The sequence below is a fragment of the Sus scrofa genome, chromosome 8 (genome assembly GCF_054392235.1).
Source record: "Sus scrofa isolate SSC_HxYL_T2T_F1_AM1 chromosome 8, Sscrofa_HxYL_maternal_Yorkshire_Landrace_v2.0, whole genome shotgun sequence".
In the NCBI taxonomy this organism is placed as follows: Eukaryota; Metazoa; Chordata; class Mammalia; order Artiodactyla; family Suidae; genus Sus; species Sus scrofa.
Genome location: NC_139390.1, coordinates 136,819,939 through 136,838,657, shown reverse-complemented (window position 1 = coordinate 136,838,657; position 18,719 = coordinate 136,819,939). Strand labels below are relative to the sequence as shown.

Sequence of the window (18,719 nt, the reverse complement as noted above, 5' to 3'; positions counted from 1 at the left end):
CCTGGCTTTTCTTTAAACCGTGTTGATGAAGCAGCAGCGATCTTATCACAGTCTCGACGGGCAGCCATTGATTATTTTTTCTTACTCATTTTTATGAGAATTCCCCCCCCTCCTTCTGTCAGATGAACACGCAGAACAGCCAGCATGTCATCAGATAAAACTGCCAGTGGATTCCTTGGGGGAGTGTAGGGCCGTCCTTGTCTGCTGTCTGCAATGTACCTGCTCCAGCTCCACCAAACACGAGCAAACAACAGCACAGCTAAGGCGTCGCCTAGGTAAACCTATCAAGCCAGCATCCGGACATCTTTGGATGGCAGAGATTTAAGAGAAAGAAGGTAGAAAAAGAACGGAAAGGCAGTGAAATCGTCTGGCTAGCTGGTAGCCTGTTTGGCTAGGCGCTCTTCATACTCTGAAATGATGAAGAAATTGTCTTTCCGAGTGGCCTATGCCCGTTTGTGTTACTCCGTAGGGTATTCCCAGGGCGTAGCACAATGCCTGGTATGTGGTAGGGGCTCAGTCAATCCTCCGTGAGTTATTTGCGGTGTTAAGTCGCTTACCTTTCCCTTCAGAAGAATTGCCAACTCTATTTCCAGTCCTCTTGCAAACCCCAGTTTGTGACGTGTAATGGGCAAGAAGCTGATGGTCTCTGTGACACTGTCCCCTTTTTCACGCTTTCCCGTGAGCATCTTCGGACCCATCAGTCTCCCAGGGAGTTCTCTCTAAAACATCTGGGTTAGCTTTTGATATGGCAGAGAGAGGGGGCCGTCCTTGCCCCCTGTTTTCTGTCGGTAAGTCAGTCGAGACCCTTCTGGCTTGGTAGCATGTCTGAGTTAAGTCTTCCAGGGCATCCATACAGTCAGGAGGGGCCCTGCCTCTGTCCTCACCTTTCCTCTCCTCCTGCTCTAGGCAGCCTTGAACGCAGCATCAGGACAAGCTTTCTGAAACGATGCATCAGTTAGTTCAGAAACCCCATAGCTCTGTGCCTGAAACCTGGAAGTTGGGGGTCAGAACAGCAACCCCTGTGCCTGAGATGGTTCAGAGGATGAGGTTGGTCAGTGCTGGCAGGCGTGCAGTAAACACTCAGTAAATCTCCCCTGTTAGTTTGCTGTAGTTGTTAGTGTGGTGGGCCCAGCCTGCGCCACATGCGTCTGTGATGGGTCTGTTCACGCCCCCCACAGAGCCCAGGTCCTGTCTGCTCAGAAGGCTCTCCTCTCTGGCGTATGCATCAGTTCGTTGAGAAACCCCATGGAGAGCGGTTTCTTCCTTTACTCAATGTAATCACTGCTTTTCTCTGTATGCCCAGACATTGAGCTCTCAGTGTTGTGCCTCTCTGAAGATAAAACTATCTCCCCACATCGGTTCTTTTATGTTTGCCTTCCTGCCCCCCAAAGATGCTAAACGTTCTGTGGACATAGGGTAAACTGCTGACTTTCTTTGTAGGCTGCCGAACGTCTGGTAAAAATTTTGTGTGTTTGTCAGTGCCTTGTGAATAATCAGCAGATACACCTTGCGTTTTCATTGCATCAATGTTCTATCTTCCGTTCTTGGTCCTGACTTTGGAAAGAATTTACTAAAAAACAGACAACATAAAATGCCCACAATTTCCCTGAGGTATTCTGCTTTCCTTATTTCCAGGTCATTTTTGATGGCGAAGAAGCAGTGGATGCCGGTGGTGTCACAAAGGAGTTCTTCCTTTTACTATTAAAAGAGCTGTTGAATCCCATCTATGGAATGTTTACCTACTACCAGGACTCCAATCTCCTGTGGTTTTCAGATACGGTAAGTTAGTGATGTCATCTTTCAATGGACGGATTCAACTGAGCTTCCTTTTTTTTGTTGTCAGACCAGTCCCCAGACTTAGGAAACGTACAAAGGGGGACGTAACAAAGACAGTCCTTTAAAATGTCTAAATCATGTGTCCAGGCTTCATTTCTCACCTGTTGTCAGGACCGCATGGACCGTTTTGTCCCCGCCAGCCCCATTTCCATGTCTAGTAGGTGAGCTCCAAGCTTTGTAATCCATGAAGGGTGGAAAGCGTATGAGAAAGATTTTTATGAGATCTAAAAAGCAGCTGTCACATGGGTCTGTTTTTTTCAAAAGAGTTTAGATTTCTTTAGGGAATGAAAGCCAGTGGTTTCATGGCATCAGAATCTCTCTCTTTTTCCTGCCAGTATTCTTTTTTTAAATTGAAGTATAGTTGATGTACAATGTTGGATCAATTTCTTCTATATCTAATGAAGAAATGAAGTGATTCAGTTATACATATATATACACAGACATACATGCTTTTTCTAGAACCAACGTCTGATTTTAATCACAGTGATAATCTGTATGTGAATACTCATACACGTAGACACACACTCTTCATTTTTGGAAATTCAGTTGGAGAGCTGTTTTAAAAGGCGTTTCCATTTCAAGCCAACTCTAGCTTAGGTTTTTTTTCCACTGGAGTTTTCTCCCTAGATCTGCACTGTCCTAAGAGGTAGCCGGTAGCCTCCTGTGGCTATTTCAGTTTTTCTTTAATTAAAATTTGATGACACGAAGGAGGCATTTCCTCACTTGTCTAGCCACTGTTCACGTGCTCATGGACACATGTGGCGCGTGGCTGCCGCCTGGGCTGGCACAGAAGAGGCTGTTGGCATCCTTGCAGGACGTCCTGCTGGCCGGTGTTGCTGTCCTCGAGGAGGAGCTGGCCTCTGTATCACAGAGGAGCTGTAAAGGCCTCACTTTGTCCTCACGGCATCTTTTGGGGGACAGTGAACTTGGGTCGGGGGTGTTTCCCTGTGGCAGAAGGTCCCTAGATGGTACTGAGCTCCTCATTCTTTCACCCCGAAGCTCCCGTAAGGTAAATGGCAGGTTGTTTTGAGGGCCGGAGCCACGGCTTTTGGTTTTCCTAACGCCTCTGCACCCGTGCTGAAAGTGTTTTGTAGAGCACAACTGGTTTCACTTGATTGGCATAACCTGCGGTCTGGCCATCTACAACTCCACGGTGGTCGACCTGCACTTCCCGCTGGCGCTCTATAAGAAGCTCCTGAACGTGCAGCCCGGCCTGGAAGACCTGAAGGAGCTGTCCCCCGCGGAAGGAAGGTACTCGGCGGGAGGAGAGCCGTCGGGGCTGGACATGCACCGGCTGGTGTTTCGTGTTTCGCGTTAGGCGGTGCTGGGTGGGCCCTGTCCTAAGACGCAGCTGCGCAGCCCCTGGCTTGAAGCATCGCCTGTGTCCCTCTGAGGGCAGACGACGAAAGCGAAACAGGGAAGTCAGAGCTGCCCCGGAATCCAAAAGAGCCTCTGCTTTTCTCATCCCGAACAACCAAAAAGCATAAGGACTTGGAGATGTGTCGCGGTCTGTAAATACAGGAGAGAACGTTTGGAAAGGGGAGCCTGTATGTCTAAAGACAGCTTCAGGTTTTCCCTGACCTCCTGCTCTCCTCGTTCCTGTGTCCCCTTGACGTGGACACGGCGAGCACGCTCACGGCACTCCTGGTCGCACCCCGCACCACCACGTCATTGCCCACGACACCGGCACCAGCGGGGTGGCCTGTGATTGATGGTTCTGACCCCATCCGCCTGGAGATAGCGTCGCATCCCACAGGTTGAGGGCCGGCTCCCTTAAGACTGTTCCCGCTCTTTTTCCAATGCCCATTGTCAGCAGTAGGTGCCCAGGCTCCCCACAGCTTCCACCCCATTTGGCGGCAAATCAGTGTTCCCACGACCCCCTCCTCAGGTTTGACTAACTCCCTAGAGCAGCCCCCAGAATTCCAGGAGACACTGGCTTAGGTTCACCACTTTTTTAAAGGGCATGATAAGGTGTACAGATGGGGAGCTTCTGGCCCCCTGCAGTTGGGGTGCAGCACCCTCCCCCTCCCAGTGGATGGATGTGTCCACCAGCCTAGCAGCGCCCTGAGCCCCGTATGATTGGGATTTGATGCAGGCATCCTCACTGTGGCCTGACTAATTAGCACCTCTGTCGCCAGCCCCTCTTTCCTTTCTGGAGATGGGGGGTGGTCGGGTTGAAATTCCAAGTTTCTCATCCTGACTGGGTCTTTCTGGTGACCGGCCCCCGTCCAGGAGCCCACCCAGAGGCACCTCGATAGAATAAAGATGCTCCAGGTGCTCTGATCACTTAGGAATTTACAAGGGTTTGGGGAGCTCTGTGCCAAGGATTTATATATATAAATCTCCCAGAGCCTTTTTTAGAAACTACTTTAATTGAGATATTAGTCACATACCGCACGATTCATCCACTTAATGTGTATAATTCAGTGACTTTTACTATATTCATAGAGTTGTGCCGCCTTTACCACCGTCAATTTTGGAATATTTTTATCACCTAAAAAAGGAAGCTGGTACACCTTAGCATCCCCAATTTCCTCATTCCCCCAAGCCCTTGGCAACCACAGGCTGCTGTCTGTCTCTACAGACTTGCCTGTTCTGGGTATTTCACATAAATGGAATCAAACAATATGTCGTTTTTGGTGTCTGGGTGCTGTCACAAAGCGTGCTTTCAAGGTTCAAGTCATTTGTAACTTGCACGTGTCTTTCACTTCCTTTAAGGCCAAATAATATTTCATCACGTGGATATACCACATTTTCCTTATCCTTTCATTAGTCGATGGGCATTCGGCTTGTTTCTCCCTTTTGGTTATTGTGGAGAGTGCTGCCGTAGATAGTGTTATGTATGTTTTATGGAGATGAGAGTTTTCATTTCTCTGGGGTATGTGCCTTGGAGGGGACTTGCTGGGTCAAGTGACCAGCTCTGTCTAGTCTTCCAAGGAACCCCCAGACTGTTTTCCAAAGCAGTGCCGCCATGTTTTTATGTTATTTTCTTTTTGGCTTTTAAACATTACTTTTATTTTGAGTTTCCCTGCATTGATTTTAGGTAGTATACGATGAAATAGATTAAAAAAAAAAAAAAAACCCACCATATCTTTGGCTTTCTGTAAATAATACAGTTCTTTTGACTTAAATAGGAAGCAACACCCCTTCTTTATGGAGACAGGGTACCCATTTTAAGAGGGTCATAGAGGAAGTCTCTTTGAAAATGAGACTCTCACACCCCCTATTAGGATAGGGTTCCAACACTGAGAGACCACAGAGGATCCGGGCTGGGGGCCACAGAGAGAGGAAAAGGTAATTGAAAAGAAATATATATTAAAAAAAAAAAAAAAAAAAAAAAGGCAAAGGAGACCCAGCAGGGTCACGCTTTTGGTCACTAAGAGTGACTGAAGTGTATGCTGTCAAAGCAGTGCTCCATTTCTTGGCCAGCCTGGCTGAGAAGGATACATGTCCAGTGATGCTTTTGGCTAGTTAACTGGAAGCAGCTCTCAGTTCATGCCAATTTTCTTCCTGGGCAACTTTTTATGGAACCGCCCGATTCCGAGCTCACTCAAGAAAAAGCGTGAATGAGGTCTCACTGCAACAATGCCGTCTTGCGAGAGCTGCCATCTGACCGTTGTTGGCATAAGTGTGTCTCGGGTGTTCTCTCGTGTGGCGGCTAATAGAGTGCTCCGCCACACAGAGCCCCTTGCCCTGGCAGGCTAGTCACCGAAATTCCTAAGTGGATGCAGTGACTTTGTAGCTGTTTGAATGATGGAAGGATTGTCCTGCTAATACCTATGGCTAGAGCCAGTCTGCAGGACCCCTGCAATACCATTACCCCATAGACCTTCCAAGGCGTGCCCCGCTTCACACGAGTGTGTCAGTTATAAATCCACCCGAATCCTTCATTAATTCAGTCGGCTTTGTCAGTAGCAACAGAGAACAGGTAACAGGTGTCTTAAAAGCGCAGTTCCCATTGTGGCTCAGCCGTAATGAAACCAACTGGCATCCGTGACGACATGTGTTTGATCTCTGGCCTCGCTTAGTGGGTTGAGGATCCGGCATTGCCGTGAGCTGTGGTGTAGGTCACAGATGTGGCTCGGATCCTGTGTTGCCCTGTGTTGCCGTGGCTATGGCATAGCCTGGCAACTGTAGCTCTGATTCAACCCCTAGCCTGGGAACCCCCGCATGCCGCAGGTGCAGCCCTAAAAAAGCAAAACAAGCAAAAAACCCCCCAGCATCTTCAAAGTAACTACCATATTTCTTTTCAAGATGTAGTTGACAAGATTTTCTGCGAGTCTGGGTTTATGTTCATCCTAGAATCTTCTTTTACAGCTGTTCCTTGCAAACACGCTGGACGTGTGCCTGAGAAACACCATTGCCATGTCTGATTTGCTGCTTTCCCTTTCACTGTCTTTCTGTGACTAGGAGTCTTCAGGAGCTTTTAGATTACCCCGGGGAAGATATCGAGGAGACCTTCTGCCTCAACTTCACGGTAAGCATTGCCGCCGTGCACTTAGGATCGTGGCTGTCTCTTTCGTCGTGTTTATGAGTCAGAACTATCATTAATTTGTCTCCAGATAAAAGAATTCAGAGACATCTCTGAACCAAATTAGTTGAGTCATAGTCTTTTTTAAATCGAAGTACAGTTGTACAATATTATGTAAGTTACAGGAGTACAACATAATGATTTAGTAATTTTTGAAGGTTATACTCTAGTTATCATAAAATATTGGCTGTATTTCCCTACAGTATATCTTTATAGCTTATTTTATACCTAATAGTTTGTGGGTCTTAATCCCCTGCCCCTAAATGGCCCCTCCCTCCTTCTCTCTCCCCCACTGGTAACCGCTTAGTTTGGTCGCTGTATCTGTTACGTCTGCCTCCTTTATTGTTATTTTCACTGGTTTGTTGTATTTTTTTATATTCTGCATATAAATAACATCATGTAGTATTTGTCTTTCTCAGTCTGACTTATTTCACTTAGCATAATGCCTTCCAAGTCCATCCATGTCACTACAAATGGCAAGCTTTCCTTTTTCATGGCTGAGTAGTATTCATGTGTGTGTGTATACACCACATCTTCTTTATGCATCCATCAGTCGATGGACACCCAGGTGGCTTCCATATCTTGGCAGTTGTAAACAATGCCCCTGTGAACACTGGGGAACACGTATTTTTTCACATTAATGTTTTTGGTTTTTCAGATACATGCCCAGAAGCGGAATGGGTGGGTCATGTGCTGCTCAGCGTGTCTTGGATGTTACAGGAGTTCAGGAATGTGTTGAATATGAATGAGTGATTAATCTGTGCACTTAAGGAAATTACCGAGGCATTAACTCTTCTATAGCTATAATTTCTTTTCTAGAATTTGTATCATTTTCTCCTTGAGTGCATTTCTTGGCCACTCCCTGTCTTAAAAGTTATCTTTTAACCCGTGTTTTCAGGCTCCTTTCTCCTCCAAAGAATGTTCTGTGGAAATACGGAGTCATTAGGCCACCTTCGTTCCCAGGGCTGTTGTCTCAGTCGTTTGGGGTTGAGAAAGATAAGTGGTAAGCAAAGTTGAAAAGTTTCTTTCTTCCCCCTTGAATGTAGATTTGTCGCGAAAGCTATGGCGTCGTTGAGCAGAAGAAGCTGATACCCGGGGGAGACAGAGTCACCGTGTGCAAGGAGAACAGGTCAGTCCTGCCCTTGATGTCTCCACACGTTCACTTTTGAGACCAAGACGGAAGTTGAATCTTAATCCCTTCTTCCAAGGAAGTAAAGGTGGTAGGAGGAGAATTGGCAGATTTAATACTAGGGGAAGCGGCAGCCTGGATTCTGGAGATAACTCTTTTCGCTCCGGAGCTCCAGCGGACTGGCTGTGACCCTAAGCGACCCACACAGACTGTCCGACCTCAGTTGCTCATCCGTCAAATGGGGGTTATAGTAACCCGCCCCCTCCCTCCTGGCAGGGCTGTGAGACTCCAGTGGGAGAGTTTATAGAGGAACATTTGGGGATGAGTAAACGCCTAGCATCTAGCACAAGGCTTCCAATATCCAACAGAGTGCCTGGCACAGAAATTGCTCCCAAAATGTGTGTGGCATAAGCAGATGTTATAAAGATGCTCGCTTCGATTGTGCTTTTATTGTTGGAGCACTTGTAATATAAGTTTTAAATTAAATTCTTTCTGCTTCATGAAAATTAATTCAAGTACATCTGATTTTTCAGGATGATTTCCTCTGTGTTATCTGTTTGGAGGAGGGAAAATTTAATTTTGTTTGCTTTTGTATTAAATTAGGAGCGAGGTTGTTGGTCGTCCGCACATTAATTAATCCGGTTTATAAACACTGCGTGTCAGCTGTTCCAGGCCTGTTTCTGGGCCTAGGAAATAAGTAACCTTTATCCTCCAGACGGGCTGGGACGGGTCGGTGCAGGGAGTGATTATGCACAATGCACTCGGTTGTGGTGTGTGTGATGGGAAGGTGACGGCCCGGTGCCCTGGAACCAGGGCAGGAGGCCACACCACCGTCAGTGACTTGGAAGAATTCAAGTGGGGGAGGCATTTTAGGCCCACGGAGCAATGTGCATCCGATCTCACATTTAACACCCATGAGAGAGAAGGATGAGTACCTGTGGGGGGCTAGTGTCTGGATGGAGAGTAGGGGCGGGTGGTGTTGGGTGGCGCTTGTCAAGACCTCGAATGAGTTTGAATTGGGACGTGGCTGATCTCTGCTTTAGAAAGAGAGCTGGTGGTTTGGGGAGGCCCCTTAGACTGCAGAGGCGCTCAGGCGGAGGTGGTGAGGCCCAGAGGCAGGGAGGCGGGAGACAGAGTCAGCTGCGTGTTGGTTGTGCCGTCCACAGGAGTTGTGTCCGATTGTCTAGGGGTGGTGTGTCCTGAGGACGACACCGGGGTTTCCAGTTTGGACAGTGACGAAGAGGAAACAGAATCTGTAGGGCCAGGTGGAGGGGGAAGAGCGAGTTCCAGTATGCATATACTGATGTTGACATAGCTGTGTGATACCCAGGTGATTATGTTTGGAGCTGAAAATGTATGTGTATCTCAAGAGAGAAGTCTTTTTTGGGGGTGGGGGGGGGGATCAAGTCATGGGTTTTTAAAAAAAAAAAAAAAACGGGATGTTTTCTCGTTTTTGCATGACAAATGAATACAATTTTAAAGGTTCCTTTTCATTTACAGTTAGTATAAAATATTGGCTCTATTTCTCATGTTTGGCAACACATCCTTGAGCCGGTCTGACACCCAGTGGTGGGTACCTCCCCCCCCACCCCTGCATGGCCCCCTGGGGACCCCTCGTCGGCTCTCTCTGTGAGTCTGCTGCTTTTTTCTTACATTCACTAGTTTGTTGTGTTAGGAGAGAAGTCTCCTCTCCATCGTTTATTTGCTTAGTTACTTATGTCAACCTGCATCCCCAGTGAATTTGGGGCCACCTACAACCAGAGCCACAGAAAACAAAGCGGTGAAATAAATAAAAAACAAGGACAGGGAAAACGTACCTTCTTGGAGGAACTATGTATCATTAGCCTCGAAGGCAGTCTCTTGAGATGGCGATTTGGGGATCATTAGCACATGGACTAGAAACTTCCGCTTCTTAGCTCAAGGAGGTGGAGGGCGGGGTGGGGGGGCGGAGAGGAGGAAGGCTCTCTCCACTTGGGGTGCGGTTTGTGAGGGAGGGAGGCTTCACGGAGGAAAGCAAGCTTTCACTGAAGCTGTAGAGAAAGTTACAGGTGTAGAGAAGTTGGGTGCTCTTTTAAGCAGGTTGGGAAATGAAAGCTAATTCTCTGGGCTTGAGGTGGCTTCATACTGTAAATGGTTGTAAAGCCACCAGTGGAAATCCTGTGACATTCACCCTACGCACGTGATCTCCCCAGGCTTCCTCCCAGAAACCTTCTTTTGAAAATGAATGAATCACAGAAAAACTGACAGGCCGCTTGCCTCCTTTTACATTTTTAAAGATAGCCAGAAGCCAGGAGCGTCTAAGGTAACTTTCAGTCGTCTTTTTGGTCATGTGAACCTGCCAGACTCTCCAGGCAGCCTTGGCCTTGCCGGGGCTGGGAAAGGGGGGGTGGGAGGGGGGGTGTGCACTGTCACACCAGAGGGCAATGATGCAGAAGTGGCCAGGTACCCAACAGAAATGGCTTCCGGTTTGGGGAACCTAATCTAGAGGCTAGTCTGGTCTCAAGTAGGTGTTTCAGTCAAAACTCTTACTGGATGAGAATCTCTTGGAGCCGAAAGCACTGTCCTTGCTTTATCTGTGTGTCGTTGGCACTGTAGTTAACAGCAAATGATGGGAAAACAAGAACAGCCTTGTTTTTCCATAGAGTCTGATAACGCTTTTAGACGTTGATGGCAGACCATAAAGTAATTTGGCGGCCCAGGTGATTTCTCTTCCCTCCTGGTTTTGATGATGGGCGTATGTATGCAGATGCCCCCACAGCCTTTGTCTTTCAAAGGACATCTGAGCTTTCGCATCAGCCCTTGGACAAGATGACGTGGGCCTGGGCCTCGTTGGTTAGGCGCTGACCGTGGGCTAGGCAGGCAGCCTGAGGAAGAGCGTGTTTGGGGATTTCTTCACGTCCTGGTGTGTCACCCTCATGCCCTGTGTGCTGGCTCCCCTGGGCCGGGAAAGGAATGATCACTTTGTGACATGGTGTGCAGATGAGGCAGGTGTGGGCACTTAAAACTTTTTCTATCTTTATAAAACTCTTTAGAATTTCTACTTTTGTCTCTGCCTCTCTTTTTTTTTTTTTTTTTGGCTGCCCCTGCAGCATGCAGTAGTTCCCTGACCAGGGATCCAACCCGCGCCATGGCAGTGACCTGCACCACAGCAGTGACAACACCGGATCCTTAACCTGAGCTACCAGGGAACTCCTGTCTCTGCCTCTGTTTGCTTTCTGTCTCTTTCTGGGTCCGAATTTTGCTTTCTGTCTCTCGACTTCTCCCTCCCTGCCACTCTCGCTGTTTCTCCTTACTCAGGAGACGTTTCTTGGAATGAGCAAACGAATTAACCATTGAGAGGCAAGCTCTGTGGGAGTACCGAAACCTAACACAGGGTGTTTAAAGCGGTAAGCTGTTCTCATAGGCAGCCATCAATGGAACATGAAGACAAAATTGATGAATCGAATTGGAGGGAGACATCCACGTGGACGGATGCTTCTGGTAGGATGCATCCAGGACAGAGCTGTTGGGAAGCCCCCTAAGAGTGGGATACTGGAAAGTAGAGATGGGGACATAATGAAAAGTGAAAGGTGCCCTGTAAAGTGATGGCCAAATCCCAGCGGTTACTTCAGGCTGGGAACAGTGCGTGAGGAGTGGGGTCTGAGTGCTGGACGGGGCTGTTTCTGGGGGACGCGGCATTGGGAAGCCTGCACTCCAGCTGAGCTGGGGGATCAGATGGTAGACGGCTTTGGAAATGGGAGAAGTTTAAGTTCATTCAACAGATGTCACAAAGCCAGCATTTGGTTTGGGAGCAAAGGAGTCGGTTGTATGATGGACGCGGGTCCCCAGCACACAGTTTCCTTCTTCATCCTCTTTTATTTTTCTTCGCTGTTGATGTCTGTTGCTGGCGGCGGTTGGGCTGCACCCCGAAGGCCTGCAAGCCTTGTACGTGCCCAGCCTTGAGGCCAAAGAAGGAGCCCGGTGTCAGCAACAAAAACATCGGTGGTTTGATGGATGGGGCAGCTTACACGCCTGAAGCAAGGTCCTGCAGCGTCACCCCACCGTGTGTGTGTGTGTGTGTGTGTGTGTGTGTGTGTGTGTGTGTGTGTGTGTGTGTGTGTGTGTGTGTGTGTGGTGGGGGGGACACAGCGGCAGTCTTTGCTCCTGGGCGCCGGGGGGTTGACTTGGGGGCAGTTACCGGTTATCGGGGAAGTTGGTGTCCGGATGCCCCCAACCGACCCCTTTGATACTTCAGCTATCTTATCAGAGATGTTCTGATCTAAGGCAAGAACAGTCATTAGCTGGGACCTGGGGCAAGTATGTAGGAAGGTCAGTCCTGTGAGTAGGCGGTAGGTGAAGCAGGCGCAGGTGGAGCAGGGGATGACAGAGCAAGACAACCGCCATCTTGAGCGGCCTGACCACACACGGACGCGAAGGCGCTCCTGGACATTGCTGACCCATGAGGGGTCCTCCGAGTCAGTGTGGAGGACATGCTCTCCTTTGAAGCGGGGAGGATTCCTTTTCTCTTTCTTTTCAGTTATTTGCTACTCATTGACTTCAGGGCTGCTTCTGCAGAAGATTTTCTGTAGGGATGTTCTGACGACATACAGGTTCCTTAAGAGAAAGACAGTACATACATTTAAAGGACTAATAAGGGAACCTCCCTTATTCTTTTATTTGTATTACAAAACTCCATTATTCTGTTACCACGACTTTCTAAACAGTAGCTTTGAGAAGTTTTGTAATCTTTGTGCAGTGAAGAGTGCTGTTGTTTTAAATATTGCCAGGCAGAGGGAGGAATTCCTGTTTTTTTTTTTTCTCAATTGATTGTGTTTGAAATGAAAATATGGAATAGCTTCTGTGCTAGGTGGAAAGTTAGGTTTTGGATTTTCTGGGTCGAGCAGTGAACTCATCCACACCGCCTTAGGCACTGTTGTCCGCGCCTCTGTGCCTGGTGACGGGAGGCAGCCCCCCTTGCTGTCGCCCATACCTGTTGGGCAGGCTTCTCGTTAGTGCTGTATTACCTAGTATCGCCGCTGTAGTTAGGGCGGCCAGAAACACAAGCAAATTGCTTGCCTTTATCTTTAACATGGCAAAAAGCAGAGATCTTACCATCAAAGCATGTTGAGGTCCTGTTACGAAAGGCTGTGTCCAGTGGTACAAGATGAATCACAGCTGCTGCTGTTTCCCTTTGTCTCTTCTGTGGCATCATCTCATCACTGGTGGTCCTTTTTGGGTAAATCTCATAGATCAGTCTGAGGAGATGAGGCAAAAGAACTCAGAACATTACCTGTTGGATTTCGAACTTAGGCAGTTGTGTGTACAGATGCACTGAAGCTGTGTTTTTGAGTTAATAGTAAGGTATTTGCTGTCACCACTGCCCGAGAGGAAAATGTCGCAGGGTATCAATTCTCTATCCATAATTGATTACATCCCATTTGCTCTTAAAATTGCTTTCTTTCTGTGGCCAAGAGCTGCAGACAGACAAATGGATTATAAGCATCCAGGTAAAAGAATATATCCCTGGCCATTGCCGGGCCACATCTTTGCTAAGTCTTGCCACAGCTGGTAGTCACACCTGGATAATAGTGCATTACCTGACGACTCATGGCTGAGGGTTTCTCACCTTCTGTAGCCTGGTGTCACGATCACTAATGAAAAACCCACGTATTATTCTAGCTTCCACCCAGTTTAATTCTCTGTATTAAAAAGGGGGTGGGGAGAGGGAATCGTAAAAAGGAAATGCCTGGCTTAACCTAAGTGTTCTCAAGGGCACCTGTGTTCCTGAGAAAATCTGAAAACCTGCACGTGACAGACACTTCTCGCTCCTAAAGATCTCCTAGAATCGGGACTTGCTGAAAGCCTTCACTCGCTCTCTTGAGCGAGTCCCTGAGAGCTGTCATCACGATTTGCGTCGTGCTTGCCCTGGACCCTTAGAGGACTAGCAGGCAATTAAAATGCCAGGCACATTTCTCAAGCGCTTCCCGTGTGTCAGGCGTTATTCTCAGTCCCTCCCATGCAGTCCTTCTGACGTTACGGGGAAAGAAGCTAAGGCACAGAGAAGTCTAAGTCACTTCTTTGAGGCGACGCAGCCCGAAGTCCAGGGTTCGAACCCAGGGCCAGGATTCAAAGCCTTTCAGTTTGAGTGCCAGCGTTGTGCTCTGGGCACATTGCCCCCGACAGGCCAAGGCCAGGGCTCCAGAGTTCCCATGGCCCCCTACCCCCTGGAAATACTTTGAAGAGTTCGCTGTTTTCATTTCAGGCAGACTGTGTGATTTTTTTTAAAAAACACAGTTGGCATTGTTAAAAACATATGATATACGTATAAAACTGTGTGTCTGGATGTTTGGACTTAGGCTGAGACGGTGCTTCGGTTACCCTGAATAGTGGCTGCACAGCCTGCTCTGTGACTGTGCATTTTCTGTTCTTTTGCTTTGGGGTATTTGGCTTGCTTCTCTCTTCTTCCTCCCCTCCTCTCCCTTTTAATTTCTCTTCCCTCTTCTTCATTTTTAATAAGACTGTATCCAACATCTTATGTCTAAAGCTTTGTGTGTCTTTAAAATTGCTTTTTAATGATAAGGTCCCAAGGGTGAAATTGAATTCGTGTCTGTCATTTTGAATCTGTTGATATTTTTGCTAAATTGATTTTGCTAATGAATTATGCCAGCTTATACGTTATCATCAGTGTATTTGCGTATTCATTACACCTAATCCTTACAAATACTGAGTGTTCTTTTTTTTTTTTTTTTTAAATCAACCTCATTTAATAAGAAATTGCATCTCAGTTGTCAAATTTTCTTTTCCTTCCATACTTAGGCTGCTTTTGATACATTTTGCTGATGTTTACCTCTGAAATACTGTGTTAAGAATCAGTGAATTAGATGGCAGTGGTCATGGGACAACATTGTTAATTTATTAAATGCCACGGATTTGTTCATTCACAATGGCTAATCATGTGTTGTGAATTTCACCTCAATAAAACAAATGTGTTTGTGTCCGTGTGTGCACATGCAAATGCGTCTGCAGATGCTCGAGTGCACGCTCGGAGCCGGGGAGAGCGGGGTGCGGGGCGCAGCCGCGGGCTGCAGTCCCGAGCGTGATGCTCTCGGAGACCGAGCTGAATGCGTGGCGCATATGCTGCCTTTCTGTCCGCCAGCTGTGTTGTGCCTCGCTTACTAATTCGGGCCTCTCGTGGATTGAAATGGTTGATGAGGGAGTGCGTTTGACCTGCCTCGGAGGGAGGGTATCCTGCTACCTGTTAAAATGCAGCTTTTATGGCTGCCCCAGGAACCCTCGAATAAGCAGGGCAGGGAACAGAGGCGGAAGATCCATGCGGAGAGCAAATGGTGCAAGTTCCCTGACGTTAGGAAGGGGCATCAGAGACGTGCCCGAACCCTGAGAAAAGTGGCCAAGAGTGGCCTGACAGGCAGCTAGAAAACCCCACAGCTAAAGTCTTCTGGTTAGTTTGAGAACCACGGTCAGAGCACACAGCTGGGCACGTGCGGGTGCCAGACCTTGCCAGAGGCCTGGGGTATCCAGTGCTGCCCTGCCAGCTCTCAGACCCGGCTTCTGCCCCAAACTCGGTGGCAGCATTTCCCCTTTTTGAAGTAGTCTGCTGATGTCCTTTATGCATTTCCCTAAGACTATAGGGATTTGTGATTTGTCTATATTCCTTATTATATAAAGACCATTAGCCATTTGTCCTGGTTATTTCAGATTTTATTCCCCCATTGCTGTTTACTTTTAAAAACATGGAGTGTGTTTACATCCTTATAATTTCTTAATTTTTGTGTTGTCCTATCTATTATTTCTTTTGGTCTTAAATCTCTCCAAACGTAGCCCTTCCTTGTCCAGTAATTGATACTTAATAATGCATTTTCTTCATTAAAATTTTTTTTTGGGGGGGGAGTTTGTAGTCTAAGGTAAAAATCTTAATTATTTCCATCATCTTACAGGTGAAGATTAGGGGCATTATATAGTTCCAGATCCAGTTTTGGTTTTGATTGGAAGTGTAATGAATTCGAGGTTAATTTGGGAAGAATGGACACTCTTGTCATATTCAGTTTTACCGTCCAAAGGCCTTTCTTACATTTGTGATATTGTTTTCTTTTCCCTCATAGGCTATATACATTTAATATTAAGGGTTTTTATAAATATTTTGATTTATGTCTACTGTGAAAGAGCCTTTTGCATGTATTTTTATCATTATTGATGCCTAGAAATAGTTATTAGTTTTTATATACTTACCTAGTAACTGGTCCATTCCTCAATCTTTTTGAAGGTGACAGCTTTCAGTTGATTCTCTTGGGTTTTCCATATATAATTACATGTCTGCAAAAACAAATTTTTCCCCACTAATTACACGCCTTGTTTCATTCACTTTTGCTTTTTTGTTGGACCTAGAAAAATATTAGATAACAGTCTTATTCTAGGGAAAAGAAGGAAATTTTGAATTTTACTAAATTTTTTTTTTTGCTTTTATTTCAGATAATCATATGATTAGGATAATCACTGACTTCTCATGTAACACATAATTTTGATTTTCTCTTTTTGTTGGCCTGGCCCTAATGAAGATGAATACTACCTAAGGTTTTGCTCAACTATTGCCATTAGCAACAAGTTAGAGCTTCCTTCCATTCCCTGGGGTAAAGCAGTCTGGTTTTGCTTCTGAGTGATTTTAACCCTTAGGGGAAATGGGAAAAAAAACACATCCGTGTTTAAAATTTTGGGGGAAGTTTTAAATTTTATACTTCATTTAGAAAGCCCAGATATAAAGCTTCAATAGCCTTCTTTATATATTCATTATGTTATATTAAAGTCTTTTATCCTTTCTGGGAGGAAATGAGAACTTGATTTTTATATTGAAGAAACCAAAACAAGAGAGCTTATTGAATTTCCTGGGTTTTCCGATGAATTAAAGGCCACAATCTTCTTTAGCAATAAAAATCATAAGCTTAAGAATAGAAGGGTGTGCATTTTCTCCCCTTTTGTAACTTATGGAGGATTGAATTTCAAATCATCTTTTATCTTTCATATAATAGTAATAGTCATAATAAGAAGCGCTAACATTTCTTGAGCACTCAGTGTCAGACACGGGTCTGTGGGCTTTATGTGAGTTCACCAATTTGTTCTCCATAACAACCCTGTGCGGAAGGAACTGTTACCATCCATCCCCTTTGATAGATAAGGGGAACAGGAACACAGATTAACTGAATTGCCTGAGGTTCACTGCTAACAAGAGCCAGAGCTGGGATTTGATTCCAGTCAGAGTACGAGTCCTTTTGTTTTTTGAAAATACTGTTTTATTAACACCACAGTGGTAAACAACTTTATTCGCATGTTTCTTTACAGATCACACAATTCAAAACCCACAAGGAAGCTAAGAGCCTTTCCATTACATGTGTCCTCCTAAAACTCCTTTACTGTATGCCAGTCTGTTCTCAAGCAGTAAAATTTGATTATGCACCATTTTATATTTAATCTATCACATGTACATAGCAAAATAATGAAGGCACAGCTAACACAAGCAAACTGAAACCCTTTCTACTTCTGAGCTGGGGGTGGGGACACACAGTTGGATTGGTTCTTCAAGTATATATTTTTTCTGAACATTAGCTTCAGTGAAGAGTTCTGATCATTTTCACAGCTACCTCCTAAAAGCTACAAGACAAAAAAGACTTCACAAGGATTAAACTACATAACATTGGATACACATGCCTTACAGAATTTACTAGATTCTACATCGTTTCAATTAAATTAAGATTTCTACAATGCTAAATAAAGGGATTTAATACTTAAACATCGGGGGGGGGGGTTTACACCTTTGTAAGTAGACACGCTCAAGAAAACACACATAAACACGAGACTCTAAATAATGCACACGTATGTTGACAATATTGTACAGGTTCTACACCCTCCTTCTCAGAACCACGTTGTTTCACTACATTCACATACTCAGCACAGTCTTTAGAATTTGAAGTGGCAGTTTTCTTGGCCTCATTAACAGTACTGTCATGATCTCTGGCACCGGCTTCCTGCATTCCATCACGCTTCTCGAAAAGTGTGAAGCTGAGGTCTAGGTTATAAAAGCAAAGTCTTAAAAGATGAGATTTTTTTTCTTGGGTTCTTCTTCTCTGCGCTGGAAAACTGCAGGGCTAAAGAAATGGAAGAATTGGGCTTTGGAAACACGTTCCGTCTCGGCTTGTGTGTGGGTTCAGTGCGTGGGGCGATGATGGTGTGATGAAAGGGTTTCAAAGTGACGTCTTTACTTCATATCTGCTTGACACCCTTCGTAAGTCTCAACTCCAGTCCTCGCAGAAGAGATCATGAAAACATCATTTTAAATTTAACTCCTTTTCAAGACTTTTCGATGTTTTTGTGTTCCAATTGGAAATCACATTTGAAACGGGCTGGCCAGAATCGGATTGCATCAATTTAGTATTGTTTCAGGAATGTCAGAATTGATTCACGTTGAATTTTGGTGCAAAACCTGAGCCTTTTCAAGTCCACCAATATTAAAAAAAAAAAAAAAAATCTGGGTTTTGATCTGCATCGTCATTCTCCTCTGCCATCTCGGCCCCCGCTTATTTCTTGGCGTCATCAGACACTGCAGAGTGGGGACCCTCGTCTTTGGCAGCCGCCCCCGCCGCAGCCTCTGCCGCAGGCTCTTCCTCCTCCTCCTCCTCCTCCTCTCCCTCCTCCTCCTCCTCGTACTCCTCCTCATCGTCTTCCTCCTCATCCCCCTCTAAAGTCCATGCACACCCCTCCATCTCACCGGTGAGCTCTTGGATCTTGGCGAGTAAGGGCTTATAGATGTCGTTGTACTTTTTCTCCAGCGCCTGAAATTCCTTGTCGAATTTGGCTTCGATCTTATCGCACCGCTTCTGCAGCTTTTTCAGGGCCAGGACCCGGCATTTCACCGAGTTAGGCAGGCTCTCGATAAAGTCATTTCTAGGCTTGGGTGCATTCTCCGCAGGGGCCTGGGGCTCCTCGGCCGTCTGGCCGACCGCACCGTCCGAGTCTCCGGACGCGCTGTCCGAGTCCCCCCCCTGCGCACCGCCTTCCGCCATTACCTCCTCCACCGCCGCGGCCGCCTCCGCTGCTGCGGCCGCCGCGGCCGCCTGGCCGGGCTCCGCGGGGCCCTGGTTCTCGGGATCGGCCATGTCAGAGCAACCGCGCAGGGGTCTGGGTGGCTCCCGCAGAGGCCGGCACCCGAGCTGCAGCGCAGTGATGCTGCGGCTGCGG

At 46.5% G+C, this 18,719-nt stretch overlaps 2 protein-coding genes across 21 annotated transcripts in view; one reads left to right on the top strand and one right to left on the bottom strand.

The window, feature by feature from the left end:
* Window positions 1-18,719, top strand: part of HERC3 (HECT and RLD domain containing E3 ubiquitin protein ligase 3) — a 181,203-nt gene that overhangs the window by 144,175 nt on the left and 18,309 nt on the right. For 18 of the 20 annotated variants that reach the window (XR_014813393.1, XM_084973455.1, XM_084973457.1 and 15 more), the window contains 4 exons: window positions 1,636-1,779; window positions 2,921-3,087; window positions 6,247-6,313; window positions 7,414-7,496. Coding sequence is in view for 17 of the 20 variants with exons in the window: in XM_084973455.1 (XP_084829581.1) it covers window positions 1,636-1,779; window positions 2,921-3,087; window positions 6,247-6,313; window positions 7,414-7,496 (461 nt within the window). In the remaining 3 variants the exon portion in view is untranslated. Of the gene's footprint in view, window positions 1-1,635; window positions 1,780-2,920; window positions 3,088-6,246; window positions 6,314-7,413; window positions 7,497-18,719 lie in introns of those variants that run through there. The other 2 variants (XR_014813394.1, XR_014813395.1) reach the window with 1 other exon arrangement.
* NAP1L5 (nucleosome assembly protein 1 like 5) lies at window positions 17,746-18,637 on the bottom strand. The gene is given in 1 exon segment (NM_001206893.1): window positions 17,746-18,637. A coding segment is annotated over 1 exon segment (579 nt). The 3' UTR covers window positions 17,746-18,058.